The 19,003-nt window shown below is 38.4% G+C and overlaps 1 protein-coding gene across 1 annotated transcript in view; it reads left to right on the top strand.

Annotated features, from left to right (window-relative positions):
• The first annotated feature begins 8,515 nt into the window (after nt 1-8,515).
• The window catches only part of nup50 (nucleoporin 50), a 14,780-nt gene continuing 4,292 nt past the window's right edge, over nt 8,516-19,003 (top strand). The window contains exons 1-7 of the mRNA XM_050035930.1: nt 8,516-8,682; nt 10,308-10,386; nt 10,818-10,901; nt 11,057-11,258; nt 15,030-15,716; nt 18,108-18,192; nt 18,343-18,461. Coding sequence (XP_049891887.1) covers nt 10,318-10,386; nt 10,818-10,901; nt 11,057-11,258; nt 15,030-15,716; nt 18,108-18,192; nt 18,343-18,461 — 1,246 coding nt within the window. The 5' untranslated portion in view covers nt 8,516-8,682; nt 10,308-10,317. The remainder of the gene's footprint in view (nt 8,683-10,307; nt 10,387-10,817; nt 10,902-11,056; nt 11,259-15,029; nt 15,717-18,107; nt 18,193-18,342; nt 18,462-19,003) is intronic.

Raw genomic sequence — 19,003 nt, 5'->3', positions numbered from 1 at the left:
GTTGTTTTGTTTCTCTTTGTGGTCCTTTTGTGTTTCTTTGCGGTTGTTTTGTTTCTCTTTGTGGTCCTTTTGTGTCTCCGTGCAGTTGTTTTGTTTCTCTTTGTGGTCATTTTGTGTCTCTTTGTGGTTGTTTTGTGTCTCTTTGTAGTCATTTTGTGTCTTCTTGCCGTTGGTTTGTATTTCCTGGTCGTCCTTTTATGTCTCTTTGCGGTTCTTTTGTGTCTCTTTTCAGTTGTTGTGTGTGTGTGTCTCTTTGTGGTCTTTTTGTGTCGCTTTGTACTCATTCTGTGTCTCCTTGTGCTTGTTTTGTGACTCCTGGTGGTCCTTTTGTGTTGCTTTGTAATTATTTTCTGTCTCTTTGTGGTCGCTTTCTGTTGCTTTGCAGTCATTATGTATGTCTTTGTTGTCATTATGTGTCCTTCTAGTTGTTTCATGTCGCTTTGTAGTCATTATGTGTCTCTTTGAGATTGTTTTGTGTTTCTATAAATTCATCATGTGTCTCTTAAACGTAATTTTGTGTCATTTGTTGTTGTTGTTTTAGTTGGGCGTGTCTCCTTGCAGTCGTTTTTTGTCTCATTTGGGTTGTTTTGTGTGGTTTTGTTGTCGTGCATCTTTTTGTGTTTTTGTGTCTCTATGAGATAATTTTGTGTCTCTCGAAGTAAATTTGTGTCTTTGTTGGTCATTTTGTGTTTCCCTGCAGATGTTTTTTTGTTTCCTTGTAGTAATTTTGTGTCTCCTTGTGTGTGTTTTTTGCCTGTTTTTGAAGTTATTTTGTGTCTCCTTGCAGTTTCTTTGCATGTCTTTCTCTTTGTGGTCATTTTGAGCCTCTTCCTGGTCAGTATGTGTTAATCTGAGAGAGGTTTTACAGGTGAAAGCCAGGACAGCCCCTGAGCCTGTTCAATAATCCATCATGACTCTGAGGCAAAAACCAAACAAAAATTGTTCAGTTGTTAAAGATGTTGCTTTGAAATTTGAGGTTCTACTCAACTTTCTACTTTATACAGATTAAATCTATATTTTTCAGTTATACTGGGACTTTGGAACATTGGTCATTTGTGACTTTTATAGTTTAAATCTGTTGTTTGATGGACTGACAGGAGAGTTAATGGGAAAATGAGTAAGCTTTTGAATTATAGATGGTAGATTTGTCCTTTGTTGTTCCCTTTAGTACCGCTGTCAGCCACTAGAAGGCATTAGGCTGTTCTCCTCCCAGTACATGAAACCTCCACAAAGAGGTCCAGTTTAAATTTCAGCTGTTTTTAATCAGAAACAGAAAAGAAAGGAGATTTTAAAAAATGTCCTCTCACCTTTCCTTAAATGGATACAACATTTTGGATCATTAAGAACATCAGTTCTGCTTCCTTTTAATTTGTCACTGAACTAATTGCTGTCCACATAGCCAGTCAATTAATTCAACCTAATTATAGCTCCATTTGCAAAAGACTAATTGACACGTAGATCTGTCTGCCGAACGGGCAATTAGAGACGAGACGCATGAAATAAAATGACGGCATGATCTTAATGATTTAATCAAATATAATAATTAATTAGAGGCAGCAGTCTGAGGGAAGGTCTGCAGCTATGAGACGAGATTATTACCAGAGGTGCTCCTCTTTTATTCAGAGAATTCATAAAGTGGAGATGAATGGATGAATGTACAGTTTGACTGTACTGTATTCTGAAAATAAAGCAAGTGAATAATTGAAAGGATTCCTATATCAACTAATCCATTACCTGGTGAATGAATGAATGAATGAATGAATGAATGAATCAATCAATCAATCAATCAATCAATCAATCAATCAATCAATCAATCAATCAATCAATCAATCATTATGAAAATAGATTAACTGATGAATGAATGAACAGATAAGCAAATGGCAAAAAGACTGATTTGTAGGTGAGTGGATGAATGGATTAATACAAATGATAAACTGACCTCACTCGATGGGTATACAAATGAATGAATGAATGATAAAGAAAGACGATGAATAAACTAACTAATGAATGAAAAAAAGAAAGAAAATGAATTGGGTTATTAAACTGAATTGAATGACTGAATTTAATTAATGGGTGAATGGACAAGTGAGCCAACAGGTGATCTAATTCATGAATGAACTAATAATGTAGGCAATGAATGAATAAAAGGATTTATGAATAGTGCTAATAATAAATTGGTAATTAATAGTAATAACATTTCCTTGGTGAATGAATGAATGTGTGAATTAATGAATGTATGAATGAAGCAAGGAAGAAAGACAACGGATAAACTAATGAATGAATAAGTGAATAAATAAAGTACTTAGTATATTAAATTACTAATTGAGTGAATGAATACATTAATTAATGAGTTAATGGACAAACAGATGAAACTAATGAATGGATAAACCAATAAGAGTATAAATGGATGAAAGGACTGATAAACAGTTGTGATAATAAATTGGTCATTAATAGTAGCCGTAATTACTTGAATGAATGAGTGAATGAGTGAATGAATGAATGAATGAATGAGCATATAGGAAGATGAGTGAAATAATGAATACATTAATGAATATACATGTGTATAATAAACAAAAAAGCATATGAATGGATGCATGTGTGAATACATTAAATAAATAAATGAGTGAAGGAATCAAAATATGGAATAAATAAACCAGTACATGAATGAATGAATGAATGAATGAATGAATGAGTATATGGTTTAAACAAATAAGAGAATGAAGTGATGCATGTGTGAATACACACATGAAAATAAATAAATGAATGAATGAGCGAAGGAATCAAAATATGAAATAACTACACCAGTACATGAATGAATGAATGAATGAATGAATGAATGAATGAATGAATGAGTATATGGTTTAAACAAATAAGCAGATGAAGTGATGCATGTGTGAATATATGCATAAAAATAAATAAATGAATGAATGAGCGAAGGAATCAAAATATGAAATAACTACACCAGTACATACACGAATGTATGAATGAATGAATATATGGTATAAACAAATAAGCAGATGAAGTGATGCATGTGTGAATACATACATGAAATAGATAAAGAAATGAGTTAAGTAATGAATAAACAAATGAGCAAATGAATGAGTGAATATGAAGATCTATGAATATGAAGAAGTGAAGAATGTTAAGATGAAGATTTCATATTAATCTTAGACTCTGTAATTCTCAGTCACAGTGACTTCATGTGTTCATCGTGGCTCTCCGTTAGCTTTCCCTCGTCCCACCTCATTTGTAATAATCGCTGATGTTCAACATCGTTTCACAACCGCTGATCAACACGTTATCAGCTCTCTCAGAGGAGACGCCGGCTTTGATTCCGCTCACAGCTCTGAAGTTTGGTCCCATACAAACCGACCCCGCTGAGCTCCGAAGGGCCCGGACCGACTCGCTCTGATCCCCGCCGGCTGCTCCAGACTTCAGGGGACCCCTGCTGAGACGGGGGGCCTCCACACTGAGCTGAGAGGTCCTCCATCTTATCAACACACTGTAATTCACTCTGCACAGCAGGAAGGAGCTGCCTCTGTTAGACCAGCAGGATCTGAAGACGATGGTAGATACTCAGCCTGGTGAAGGGAAAACCTGCTCAGGAATCGTTCACATGTCACAATTAACATTTAGAGATACAGATTTTCAGATACAGCAAATAATAGATTTACTGACGAGTCTATAAAATGTTAAACAGTACAAAACTAAAACATATTCAGATACTGAGACATAAGATACAGGAAAACAGCAAGTATTTACAGTAGAGCTACAAAAAGTGAACAAATGGGTTTTGTTTTTTTGTAGTTGATGTAAAAGAGATGCATTTTGAATTTAATTGGAAGCCCGTTAGAAAATGTTGGCATTGTACGTTGTTTCTGCATACCATGAATACTTTACATTTACATTTCATTCATATCATATCTGCATTTCTAAAGTGGTGTTGCCTAAAATATGAGCTGACTTTGTCATCTGGAGGTGGAGAGGATGGTGGATGGCATGACATCTGTGCGAGATGCCTGCCAAGCTGCAGGCCACTGTTTTAGACCAGCAAACCACAACACTGGCTGTATTTTAGTCATTGTTGTCTTTCCTGCATTTTTTTTTTAGTTGTAATGATGACAAATTTTGTAATGTTACCTTTGTTAAATGTTGCTGTTGTCCCTGTCTTTATATGAGTAGAGGAAAAGCCTGCTAGCTGCTAGGCTAATTTATACAATGTAAAATGCCATAGGCTCGTGCTAATAACGTTAGCATGCTGTATTTGTGGGGAAATTTATAGCGAAGCTGATTTGTGTACTTGTGTTTGAAATGGTCTCTATTAAGCCATGTTTAATGTGTGTTTAATGCATGTTTAATGTGTGTTTAATGTGTGTTTAATGTGTGTTTAATGCGTGTTTAATGTGTGTTTAATGTGTGTTTTGAATCAACTAAACTTTACAGCACTTCACAGAAACCCCACTGCCAACTAGTGTTATGGAGGTGTAACTGCAGAGTGACACATACACACCATCGCACAAGTATAAATGTTCACAACGGCGTAGGCCACATATGTAGAGCTGACGGACAAGTCAAGTAAACGCTGCATAAGTCACAGTGAGGTTGCCAGTTTTAGCACCAGTGTGTCGGTGCAGAAATCAAAATGAGTGCCTGTGCTCACTGAACATGAAACATCAATGAGCCTTACAGGTGATGGTACATATATTTTTTAACTTTGGACAGAGCTATGCTAGTTGTTTCACCCTGCTTACACTCTTTATGCTAAGCTAAGCTAACCACAGCATGACTCCAGAGTGCAAATAAGAATATTTCCCAAAATGCCGGACTCTTTTCTTTAACTTTTGGAATATTTTATAAACGATTATTTAAGAAATGATAAGTCTCTCTGTATTTCACACCACTGTGTATTGTGTTCAGTTCTCTTAAAGAAGCTCCGATCACTCTGAATTGTTTTTAGCATGTCGATAACAACATCTTGCTCCCTTTTGTTTTGGAACTAAACTCAAAATATCAGAAAAGAAAAAGCAGGATTTGGTGTCAGCCTTCTCTAAAACGCTCCCATCAGTCAGTGTGATGTGTTTAAAGAACCCCTGCCTCTCTCAGCCTCACATGTTGGCCGGCCTGTTCCTTCTACATTATACAGGTTTTTCTCTTTTTTCTGCTGCCAAGTCTTTCCATTTTCTCCTCGCCAGCTGGTCAAGGGTCTCCTGCTGCCGCCAGGGCCCACAGCTCACTTCCTACTTTCTCCAGCACCTGTTCCTATTTGGCAAGGCCGACCGGGATCCTGAAAGCTTGGAGACGAGCCATCTGCTGCCCAGCTCTGCACCATTTTACCCCCCGATCCCTCGAGTCTCTGCATGCATCCTGATTTTTCTTTTTTTCTTTCTGAAACACACAGCACTGCTGAAAGATGGAGTAAAAGCTGAAATGGATTGACCGGCAAATCAAAAAAACACCATTTAACTGAAGGGACAGGCTGTGAGAACACAGGTTATATCAAAGTAGAACTCATTTACAGGTGGAGCGACTGATAACTGTCACTTTACATCTCAAACCATCAGTTATTCTGACCTCGTCGTAGCGACATTTTATTTCAAATGTCTAATTCTAATAGACATTATTTATTCCATTAATGATGTTATCAAGATTGTAAAGTTGAGGGTTACATTTGAATTAATTAATAATGTTAGTCCTTAAAGATGCAAGATTTTATTAGTAAGCTACCTAATGTGTGATTTACAAACATTAAAAACAACATTTTGCCTACTGAGAATGATGTTAAAATTAAGCCATTTTTGTTATCATCATATCAAAATAACTTTCAGGAGTTTAGATGAAAAATTTGATACTTTTCATTCTGCATTTAAGGATCAGTTTCCCCCCCAGCCCAATTTTCTCTTCAAGAAGCAAAGTAACTAGTAACTATCAAACAAGTACCCCAAAATTGTAGCCTATTTAAGTAAGTATAATTACTTACATCTCCATCTCTACCTCGGTCATATAGAGCCTCATGCAATTAACCTTTCGCTAAGCCCCGCCCCTTTGTGATGTCCAACAAGCTGTCGCAGTAAACATGGAGTCCACACTGTAACTAACTGCACTCCCTGAAGAAATATTATCATATTTTTGGACGAATGAAACAGTGATGTCAGAGAGAAGCAGACAGAGGGGTCTACAGTCTGTGTTTGAAGGATATATCCAGGATGTCAAACTGACTCAGCAGCAACAACAGGTTAAAAAGACAAAGATAGTTAGAAGCTAAAGCCGAACTATAGGCTACAGATCACAGTGTAAAAGTGAACCACCACATCACTGCTGATCGCCACACAAGACAATGAATATAAAGGGAAACTTTGCTGATATTGAACCAGCTGTGTGGCATCACAGTGTGTGCAGATGAAGAGTGTTTGGCTGCCAGAACCAGATCTCCAGGGGAAGTCCCAACAACTCACCCTAACCCCTAACCCTACCCCTCTCTGTACGTCCGACAGGACAACAGAAAATTTGTTTGAAAAGACATCTTCATTCCCCTAACCTAACCCTAGAGGTGGTTGTGGTGAAAATCCCAGTAAATACTCAGACCAGCCCGTCTGGCACCAACAACCATGCCAACCAACTTCAGCAGCTCGTCTTCAACATGTCTACACGATTAAATGCACTGAGTTGCTGCCACGTGATTGGCTGATTAGCTATTTGTGTTAATGAGCAGTTGAACAGGTGTACCTAATAAAGTGGCTGGTAAGGGTATATTTATACATATATATTTACACACACACACACACACACACACACACACACACATAGACGGCTGGCCAATAGAGGGTGATAGGGCGCCGCCCCACCTTGAGCCACAAAAGAAAAGAAAGATGATGATAATAAATGTATGATTATCATCATCATTATTGTCATATATACACACAATATATTAATTATTCTGATAATTTTCACTTGAAACAGCTCGTCCTGCCTCTGAATATCCAATCAGCCGCAGTGTGAAGTCGCGTTCTGACCATTTGGGGCGATATCAGCCTGGATGGAAATCACCCCGATTCACTCTCATAGACATTCATGTAAAAGTCCTCAAACTTCCTAAATGCAGGCAATGCAATGCAATCTCATATACAAACATAACTTTACTCCACACGCAGTCCCAATATGGAACAATAGAATAATAGAAGAAGCATATTAATCAAGAGAAAATCCTTCTTTTACAATGAATGGATGGAGAAAGGAATCTGGTCGATTATACATTTATTAGATAACTGTGGCAATGTATTAACATATGACGGTTTCATTGGAAAATACAATCTTGTCTGTACTAATAGGCAATACAGCACTGTGATTAAGGCAATCCCACAAGCAATTATTCTTTTAATCAAAGGCATACTAACCTATTCGGTGGTTATTCCACAAGAGCCTTCGTTAGTTACAGATGGTTGCAACTTTTTAGATAAAAAATGCAATAATAAAATTTTAAGGAATACTCTCACTTCAATTTGTTTCCCATCACCGCTGAAAAGAAAATATCTGCAAAAATACACAAAAAATGTTATAACTAAAATAAGATCCAGCTACCTTTCCTTTCCAATTCCACCAAAGGTGAAAAAGGTTCATTTTAAGATTCTGAATGAGGTTTATCTGTCGAATGAGTTTCTACATCTAAGGTTTAACTTGGATCTGAATAGTTGTACTTTCTGTAACTCTGACATTGAAACCACAGATCACCTTTTTTTCTCTTGTGAATTAACTATTGGGACGCCTTTCAAGATTGGATAACCTGTCAAAATGTTCCAATTTTAACATATGAAAACATAATGTTTGGCATTCAAATGGAGGACAAAAAAACAGAATTTGGGAATAACAATTTAATTCTTTTGGCCAAATATTTCATACATAAATGCAGATTTTTAAAAACTACCCCTACATTTAATGCATATCTAAATGAGATAATATTATATAAAAGATATATAAAATGTTGTAAAATGAAAAAAGCCCTACACATTTATGAATATTTATGTAATTCCTGACTGACCACTTGTGTTGTTTTATTTGGTTATTTTATTTTGATTAGCGGGTTATTTATTTTCTTATGTCTGTCTTATTTAATTGTATCTATGTTCATATACTTCTGATATTGCTGCTCAGTTGTCAGTCCTAAGTAATTATTCACTCTGTATAAAACTGCCTTTTTGTATTGTATTATAAAAATGTTCAATAATGAAAAACAAACAACAAAAAACAAACAAACAAACAAAAAAACCCCCAGGCTCTTCCCCGTACGTGAAGAGCCTGGTGACGCGAGGCTAGGATACAATGTAGGCCTAATAACATGTTTTGTGATTGGCTGCTAATATGCCCATTTTACCTGATGTCCCATAACTTCTCCCCAGACATACAGTATTTCTGTACATTTGATAATAAAGTGGAATAAAAAGCCAAGCTGTTATGGACTACAACTCCCATAGAAAAAGCAACGCCGACTCTCCTGCGCATGACCAAGAAGGTGGGGCGCGCGAACCCATGCGGATATTGCTATGTAAAATGGCGGCGTGAGACTCGTTCAAAACACAGAGGTCTTTACCGGAGACGCTGGTGAGCTAACATCTCTGAAACCGTCTGCGTTACGTGGAGCCGTCCGTGAATCACTCAGAGGAAGAGGTTGGAATTTACATTCCAGAAAAGGTGACTTTAAATTCAGTAAAATAATAATTAAAACCAGCCTGTGTGAGGAGCTAACGTTAGCATCCAGGCGGTATTTAACATGATGTTAGCTGCTAATGTGTGCGGCCCGGTTAGCTTTAACGCCGCTAGCTTACCGGTTAGCACCCTGAGGTGGATGGTAGACACCGGGATGAAGTTATTAGAAGGCTTGTCTGTGCCTGGACAGTTAATAGTTAATTATTTTACCTGGTTAACCGTTAATCTGACTGAACCGTTATTCATCGGATCATATAAAGTATATAATGTGATAGCCTGGATGAAGAGCTAACCAAGTGATGCTAGGTAACTGTTACCTAACTTAAACTCTGTGTGGTGTCAGTGTGAAGTGTTCAGGGAGTTGATTGGAAATAAAATTATCTATGGCAGAGTCGTTAATTCTCAAACTTTGTATTTGATGTCATAACTAATGTTCCTGTGTGATGACTGTAAACCGGGTTTATACATAAATGTCCAAAATGTTGAGGTCTTAGTTCATTAAATGTGAATATATGCTGGTTTAATAGACTTCTGTGCTTGTAAACTGAATATATTTCAGTTTTGAATTGTTGATTGTATGAAACAAGACCTCTAAATGCGTCACATTGGTCTCTGGAAACTTAATACACCAGTTTCATTTATGACTATTGAGTAAAGCAGTTAATTGACAGAGAAACTGACAGAGTAACCACATAACATAAATCACAAAACAAATCATTGCCCTTTTACAGACTGCTTTACTACCTGTTTACATCTGTCTTAATATTGCTTGTTCTTACAATATCATACATTAATTATTCCATTACTGTTTACATTTGTTTATCCACTTTGTAATTACTGTACATCTGACCACAAATATGTGTCTGTTTTAAACATGTGATAATTTATCCCAATATTTTAACTACTGCGCTACTCATGTCTTAGATTATCAAGTTCTTTTTATACATGTTTAACGAGTAAATCCTGAGTAAAGCCTGAAATCTGAGATCCAGGAAGGACTGCTTCTCTGTAACTGTGGACATGACTACCTTGAAAGTGAATTAAAAGCCTGAAACTTGGGCTGTGTGAACTTTTGACAGCACCGTTTTACACCATTTTCTTTAAAGAACAAAGAGTGAGAAAATAAGAAAGAAAATATTCAGACAGATAAAGCAGCCAAGAAACATAAATCACAAAAACAACAAAAAGCCATAGATAAGAAATAAAGGAAAATAGAATACTGTCTGCCCAGTAACTAATAGACTATATATTAGTAGTAGAAGTAATTTACACTTTAATAATGAAAGTAATCAAAGCCTTACAACTACAAACATCCTGCCGATGTGTTGTACGAATATTCTGGAGGGATACCATCAGTACATTTACCGTACAATGTACTTGAGCAGAGTCTTGAGATACTTGTGCTTTACTAGAGTATTTAGCAGGTACAATATTCCACTCATAAATGTAGAGAAGTAGACGTATAAAGTCTGTGTCATTGTTTTAACGCTCTTTGTTCGGCTTATTTTGTGAACATCTGGTTTGTTCAGTCCGGTATGACCCAGCCGATGAACTACTTAGATAAGATGGTGGCCCGCTAACCGTGTTACTGTTCTCTTTCTGTGTCACAGAGCAGGTGGGATGGCGAAGAGGATCGCTGATAAAGAGCTAACGGACAGGAACTGGGATCAGGAGGAGGAGGGAGAGGAGGTGAGTCGCAAATATACACAGAAACATTTAACTTAAATTCAGACTAAAGCAGTGTGGACACAGATTTTTGGTGTTGGTAGCTTGAGAGAATTAAGATAATCTGGGGAAAGGAGCTATGACCAGTTATTAGTAATTTATTTCGGCTTTACATTTAAAGACGACATCGACAATTGATAAATAATGATATGTTGTAAATTTGTATTTAGCCTAAATTTGCATTTTCCTGATCTAGAAAGACGTATTGCAGGTGTTATAGCATCTCCAAATCCCCAAATTTTCCCCAGAGTTTACATCTTTTTTATTTTGAAACTCAATAAAAACTGATGATTTAAAACCTTGAATACAAAGACATCTGTGTTTAGATGTTTGATTGGTCAGATTTAGGACGATGGTGATGCATTAACCTGTAAATCTGATGTGTCCTTCCTCAGGCCGGAACGTTTTCAGTTGCAAGTGAGGATGTGTTGAAGAACCGGGCGATTAAGAAGGCCAAGCGCAGAAATATTGGAGCAGAGGTAAAACCATCAATGAGTTTCACAGAGTTTCACATCACATTGTGAAACAGAGATTGAGTAAAGACTCGACGACATAGATTCCTCTTTTGTCTCAGCTTTCATCAGTAACCCCACACAGTGTTTTGCTGCTTTCTAAATGTCCTCTCTTGTCTCAGGCCGAGGGAAGTGGAACCTTCAAAGGTTTTAAAGGGTTTTCTTTGACCACGCCGGCAGCGAGCGGAGGCTCAGCTCCAACAGCGTTTTCTGGTTTTGGGAACGGAGGAGGCTTTAAGGGCCTGAGCGGTCTGACCAACGGAAACAGCATCACCCCTTCATTTGGAGGTTTCTCATCTCCTGCAGCATCCACTGCTACACCTGGTGAGGAGACAACTGTTGGCCTTTGATATGAATTCACTGACTGATATTTAACAGACAGAAAGTTCAGCCTATTTCCCACTGCACAAAAAAACTGCCGACTTTTTATTGCAGTGGGAAAGGTGGGTTTACCTCTGTATAAAAAAACCCGTGTTTACACTAATTTTGGTGGACAAGGGGTATTGGAGGTGTGTTCTGCCTGTATCACCAGTTTGATCGTTATTAGCCATGAGGGAGGTTCTTTCTGCTGCTCAAACAGGCAGAACAACCACAGCAGGTCTGTTTAGCTGCAGCGACTGTGACCATGACTCACTGAAATCACATTATATGTGACTGACAAAGAGAGAACTCTGTGGTGGACATGGACTGCAGTGACTAACCAGCAGAGGAGAGCAAGACTAATAAAGTGTGTGTGTGTGTGTGTGTGTGTGTGTGTGTATAGAGTTCTGATTTCTGTCTGACTGTGGGGATCAGGTGGAGCATGATGTGGTCAGAGTGTAGCAGAGCAGAGGTTTAGGAGCAATCGTTGGACATGTAAACAGCGCATATTGAATGTGCGTGTCAATTAAGGTTTTTAACCGCAGTTTGCAACATACAGCGTCTTGTCTGTTTACAGTCAGCTCTGTGCGTGTCACAAACCAACTAGCCAAGAGTCTAGAATTCTGGGTCAGAGATGCACACCCTAAACAAAAATTAGACATTTCTGGTGTTTGAAACATCATGAAAGACTTGGATTAGGCCTGCCGCGATATGCGATAAGTCGGTTAATTGCACGGTAAATTAAAAGGGATTGATTGCCATATTCCTGCGTGTTTGTTTTCCTCGTCTCTCTCCACCAAAGAGACTGGACGACAAGAGCATTCACTGCTGTGCATCATCTGGCAGCCAGGTGAGTTGGTTCATTAGCGTAATGAACGGAGGGAAAGCTCTTGTCATCGAGTGTCTTTGTCTCTGTGGGGGAGGCGGGGCTATGGGCCACACACACACAGTGCGATCTTCATGAGGGGGAGACGAGGCGGAGAAAAAAACACGGAGTTGAGCGTCAGAGAAAGACAGGGAACTTGTTCCTAAACCAAACACCACGGACCCTGTGTGGGAGTGTTCTGGATTTAAACCAAATGACAGAGGGCAGCCCAGTAATTTGGACGAGCCGTTGTGCCGGGTTTGTTCTAAAACCATCTCAACAAAAAGAGCGAATACGACCAACTTAACTGCACACCTGAGAGTGAGAGACTGACAGTCTATTTTTTTGTATTTATAAAGGTCTTTATTTATTTATTTCGGATATTTAAATTTTCTTTTTTGCATTCCTAAATATTTTGTTAAATAAATGTTTATTTCTCTTTAAAAGGGTGCACTTGCATCATTATGCCTTTATTATCATTATATAAGTTTAAAAAATGGTCTAAAAACAGCAGAAATACAACAATTACAATAATAAAAATGGTCTTAAAAGCACAATATTACGCAATATTATCACAATAATTTCTGACGCAATTAATCGCCCAGCAAAATTTGTTATTGTGACAGGCCTAACTTGGATATCAATATGTTTTTGGATACGCACAAATATCACAGCACTGACCTTTTTAAGAAGTTGAAGGAATGAAAGAGAGGCTGTGTTCGCCACCAGTAGGAAACTCCTACCAAAATAGGAAATCCTATTTTTTGAAAAGAAGCAAAATGCCAAGCCGATTCAGCTTTTCCACTTTTCTGTATTTTGACGTGATAAACGATATGATAGGGCACATTAATCGGAGTCTGCACGGCTGCAGTATTAGTGGAATATTCGTTTCATTAGCCATGTAAACAGCTTGGTAGGAGTATTATCTTTTCCTGAAGAAGAGCAAAAACCGTAATATTTTGTGTATGTGAAGTTAGTCAATAATCCAAAGTACTTTCAGATCCGGTTATTTGATAAACTGCCTGTATTTGAGGGGGTCATGGCGGTATATGATGGTATGAGTGTGTGCCCCCCCCCAGTCGATGAGTCCACTACTTTCTGCAAGCTCTTTTAGGTTTTCAAACTAATAAATACACAGTAGGAACTCACAGAATTTTAAGAAAAGTAATATTATCACATCTGTTTTCCTTATTAACAGAGAAATACAACTGTACATCTTTTCAATTCTCGTTTCTCTCAGTCATGGAACTGAGAGTGGCGTAATTGCGTTGTCGTTATCTCACTTCATTCAAACTCTACTCATCCAGTTAGTTAGTCCACTGTCCCAACAATCAAAAACGATCAAAATTAACCTTAATTTGCGTAGATGCAGATAATTATGCCGTTTTCTCCAACGTCTCTCTCAGTCGTTGCTGTTTGCGGTCCTGTGCACCAGATGGGCGTCAAAAAAATGAGAGGTTTCACTACGCACACGCGCTGCTCATGCAACCAATGTGACCCAGCGTTACTCCTCCACCACTGTGTGTCACTGTGTCTTGCTGCCTGTTTCACAGTAGAGACCACAGACTGACCTCTGGTGGAGCGTGCTGTGTGTGCACACAATGAGTTTAATAAAAAGAGAAGCACCTGTATTTATGACCGCATTTCTGAATACCCTGGTGATACCGCCCAAGCCTGGTCATGGCTTAGTTTACCTTTTGTTAAGTCCCCGAGAACAATATCTAACAAGCTCAGGTTTGTTGTTTTATTAAGGTGAGGCCACGTTTAGGTTTAAGGAAAAGTGGGAAATAAATCCACAGGTATTGTTTCCCTGTTGTTCATACAGGTACTGCAGATTAACACTGAATTAACAAAAGAAAACAATGTGCACCAACACATCAGCGCCATCTTGGCAAGTTTTTTTTTTTTACAGTGAAAACAGTATTTTAGCATAAATAATAATAATTAATAATGATATAAAATAAAATCTTTGTTTAGGTATAAATGAAGTCACTGTTTAGAACTACTTAATTTTAAAAAGTAAAAACGTTTTTTGATAGAAAATGCCTGTCTGCAGTTTTTCTGGTGTATAAAAAATAAATAATGTTATGTTAAATAAATAAAGGTCAAATTATACACATATATATATATATATATTTAAAAAAAGAAAGAAAAAAGATAAAGATGTATTTTGTGCTCATTTTTTTTAAAGTTTTTATTATAATTCTCATCACAAGTGTCAGTTTTTTGAGGACTAAAAAGCAAACATTTATCTGTACTGTTCTTTGTTCAAAGTATTTTTAAATCAGCTCTGTAGATTATGCAAGTTACAGTTTGAAATATGGTTTGATAGATTAATTGTGCATCCACACGTACAGCATGTGACTGACACAGTTACATTTAAATGGAATTGTATTTTATGATTTTAATGTGACAGATAAATTGATTAGTAATCTATAATTAGCTTCCTGTGTAGTTGCATGCAGCAGAGCAGCTGTGTCTCTGCTTCTTTAAACTGGATGTGACCTGATTTTACATCGTTTTAATTTTCTCTGACTTACATAAGGCGTCTCGCTCTCTGCTGGCCGGTTTCAGTTGCCTGTTGACACGTAATGGAGTTGAAAATGTGCTCCATTGTTGAGGTTTCTTGGTTCTGTGTTGGAGTGTAATGGAGCTGAATCAGTGTGTGTGTGTGTGTGTGTGTGTGTGTGTGTGTGTGTGTGTGTGTCTGCTCTTTCATTTCATGTTGTCGTGTCGCTGCAGAGCAGGACGGGGGGCTGCAGAGGGGGGAGGGGGTGCTCCTCCACTCTCCTCCTCTCAGCCTCCTCTCAGCCTCCTCTCAGCCTCATCCAGCTGCTGTCACACTAACATTTCTCCCTTCATCATCTCAGGTCTAACATTCAACGGCCCCACCTCCGCCAAGCCCACTGCTGACATCACCGCCAAGCAGACCAATGGCTCCACCCCGAGCCCGACTCAAAGCTCGAGCTCCTGCAGCAGCAGCAGCAGCAGCAGTGTCGGCAACAAGGAGTACAGCCGGCAGCTCACTGCTCTCAACTGCTCGGTGCGGGACTGGATCACCAAGCACGTGAACGACAACCCTCTGTGTGATCTCAACCCTATCTTCAGGGATTACGAGCGGCACCTGGCCAGCATCGAGCGCCAGTATGGAGCTGGATCTGCTGATGGAGGCTCTGAGGAGAAGAAGCAGGGAGGGATGCTGCCAACCACAGCCACCCCTCCTCCTCCTCCTCCCTCATCTTCCTCCTCCGGCAGCAGAAGCAGCTCGGTGGCTCCAGCCACCACCGCTTTGTTCTCCTTTGGCAAAAACACGACAGAAGACTCGACCCGGGACAAAAGCGCCTCCACCGCTGCTCCGATCAACACCGGTGTCACGTTTAACTTCGGTCAGAAGGTGGACAGCTCGGTTCTCGGCTCCTTAGGGTCCAAAACATCTACCCCCAGCTTCTCCTTCTCCTCCAGCGCCTCCTCCAGCCAGACCTCCCTGTTTGGAGCTCCTGGATCTGCTGCACCGCTGTCCTTCAGCGGGACGAAGACCGAAGACGCTCGGCCTGCAGGTACACCGCCAGGAAAATATTATAATGCTCGCAAATGTAGAGAGAAAGCTGAGACTAAAATCTGTAATTTCCTTATTTCTAATTGACATTTTTCCTTCAGCTGGTGTCACAGGAAGCATAAATCACTAATTAACTATCTTATTATCTGTTGATTGATCGATTTAGAGCTGCAACAATTAGTCGACCAAAGAAACAATCAGCGACTGTTTTGATCATCGGTGAATCATTTCAAATTCTCACCTGTTCCAGCTTCTTAAATATGAAGATTTGAAGTTTATATTTCTCACATATGACAGTGAATATTATATATTTCTGGTTTTGGACTGCAGGTCGTGCACACTTACCAGCGTCATGACGTCACTTGAAGCTCTGGAAAGTTGTGATGGGTGTTTTCACGACCTAATTAATCAAGACAGTAACTGTCAGATATTAAAACGAATAATAATTAGTTTATTAAATGTCCGACAGAAGTTAAAAATAGCCGACTATATCCTCGGTTCCCAGAGTCCAAGGAGACGTCTATAAATGTCTCAATCGATTAATCATCTGATTACGTCGGCTCTGCTTCTAATCACTGTGTGAAATGAGGTTTATCAGGTTTTACGTGAACATGACAGTCAAAAACGACGTAGTCTGGGCGGCGTAAAATCGATGAACCGCAGCGTAGACGCAGTTACAAGATGACTTCCTTTCAAAACTTGTTAATCCTTTGAAACCTGGAGTGACGTCACTTTTCTCCTGCTGCGTTCACACGTCTTTAACACGTATCTGAGCCTTTGACTATTGAGCAATAGGGAAAAAACAAAAGCTAGGGAAAAATTACATTTATGATTATTATGTTTGGTACAAAACAACTGTAATTTTAAGTGTTTTTTTAACGTAATTTCCTTGTTTTAATTTTTTTTTAAACTAATCTCGTTTTTAATTTGCTTTTTTACTAATTTCTCATTTCATTTTTTGTTGCTCGTTGCCTTCTTCCCATGTTTGTGAAAGAAATCCAGCCAATTAGCTCAGGTTTCAAAGGGTTAATTTGAACAGCAGTTCTAATCCTGTTGCATTTTTAGATTATTAAATCAATCACCAAAACAGCTCCTGATATATTTTCTGTCAGTCGACTAATCGATCTGAGTCAGTGTGGAAAATAACTTCAGTTTTTTAGGTTTAATTGAAACAGCAGTCAGATATCTAAGATACGCAGCTCTCTATCTTAGAAGAAAACCAGTAAATAGTATATATTTATAACATGGGAACAATTGATTTATGGAAAATCACTCAAACAATTCATCAGTCAGCAAGTATCGATTAATTGACTGACTTCAGCTCCAGCGTAAACCTCATGTTTTTAATGTAATCTGGTTAAACAAGTATCACTTTTAATGGAGATAATCAGATCCTTAATTAATTCTAGATTAATTCGTGTTAACAATCCTGCACAAAGATACTTAAAACTGAAGCTCTGTGAGGATTTCAGTTAAATACAATCAGTTATAGCTGATTAAGTCTCGTCAGGAGGGATCACACCAACATCACTTTATAAACTCTTCATATTACATCTATAACATGTCCGAAAGTGGTTAAACACATGTTGATCGTGTTCCTAAAAGCCCAAAATGACGTCTTTAAATGTCTTGTTTTGTCCACAACCCAAAGATATTCTGTTTGCTCTCACAGAGGACGAAAGAAACCAGAAAATATTCACATTTAAGCAGCTGGAATCAGAAATTTTGAATTATTTTGCTTAAAAAAAAAGGACTCGAACCAATTAATCGATTGTCAAATTAGTTGGCGATTCATTTATAGATGACGACTAACTGATTAATCGTTGCAGCCTGACTGTCCTGGAAGAGCGAACAACTCCTGTAAAGATATTGAGTTTACTGTGAAATAAAACAGGATCTCTTTTATTTGGTTTAATTGTTACTGGATATCTAGTAATGAAGTCACCTTTTGTCAGGTAACTAGTGTTTGTCTACAATCTGATTTTAAGCAGATAAAGGACGGTGTCATGTAAACTAAGGCTGCACATTATTTTTATTATCTGTCAATCTGACATTTGTCAATTAATCAGGTCGTCCAAACTGACGTGGAAATAAATTGCTTGTTTTGTTCAATCAGACCAAAACTGATTAATATTTCAAAGACACAATCACATTTGAGAAGTCAAAACCACTTAATTATTAAAATAAATGCTGATTAATTATCTTTAGATCGATGAATTGTTTCAGTTTTAGTCCTAAACATCTAACATTCACCTCCTTTATGTTTTTACATTTATATTTTGGAGGCGTTTTATGTCCCATGACTCCTGACAGTCTGATCCTTTTGTCTCGATCTTCTTGTTAAAAAATGTGAATGACATAATTTAATAAAATGTAATTTTTCTTTTTGTAGACGAGAACGGAGACGAGGAGTCGGAGGAGCCGCCCAAACCAGAGGTCAAAGAGGTGAAAGAGGATGACGCCTTCTACTCAAAGAAGTACGTCTCGCTGTCGTTAATTAAATGATGTTAATGGTGTTGAAAAAACTTTATTTATTAAATCTGCTGTTATTCTCTCTATCTTTGCCCGTGAGGTGACCTTGAGTGATTGTTCTTATAAATTCTAACCCACACGTGTTTCTGTTTCAGGTGTAAACTGTTCTACAAGAAGGACTCCGAGTTCAAAGAGAAAGGAGTGGGGACTCTGCACCTCAAAAACACAGAAGATGGAAAAACTCAGATGATCATTCGCGCCGACACCAATCTGGGTAAAAACAAAGATACAAAACTACAACTTCAGGAGGTTTGACGTTAGCACTACTCAGAAATCAGCATGAAACATATCAGGGGTTGAACTTCAGAACAAGTTCAGTATTTTTAAGAGAAGATTGAAATCAAGCTTAGTTTTAGGGCTGACACCTTCTGATTGGTCGATGTGCTCTTGTCCCAACAAAGTCTCATTGGTCGCACAGTTGCTGGTGTTACTTTCTTACTGTCTTGTGTCCATCAGCGCTCTTTTGAAAATACCCAGGTGGGTGGAGGTGCACGGGTTGCTGTGATTCGGAATATCCCCGGAAGTGAAAATGTCGGCACAACTGTGTTCGTTTCTCCTCCATTGTCTTGTTCAACACTTCAAGGGAAATTTCGGTTTATTTTAACCTGTCTCCTATCGTCCTAAATTTGTTTCAAGTGACTAGTGACATAAAAATAATAGTTAGCATGTTAGCCGTTAGCCTAGATACAGCCGGGGCGCATAGTAGCGTCAGACCTGTTGAAACGTAAGTGAACGGGCAACCTTCAAGTGCAAAGT

This window comes from Epinephelus moara, chromosome 23 (assembly GCF_006386435.1).
Source record: "Epinephelus moara isolate mb chromosome 23, YSFRI_EMoa_1.0, whole genome shotgun sequence".
Classification (NCBI taxonomy): domain Eukaryota; kingdom Metazoa; phylum Chordata; class Actinopteri; order Perciformes; family Serranidae; genus Epinephelus; species Epinephelus moara.
Note: the sequence above shows the minus strand (reverse complement) of the source record. Positions and strands in the feature narration are given on the sequence as shown.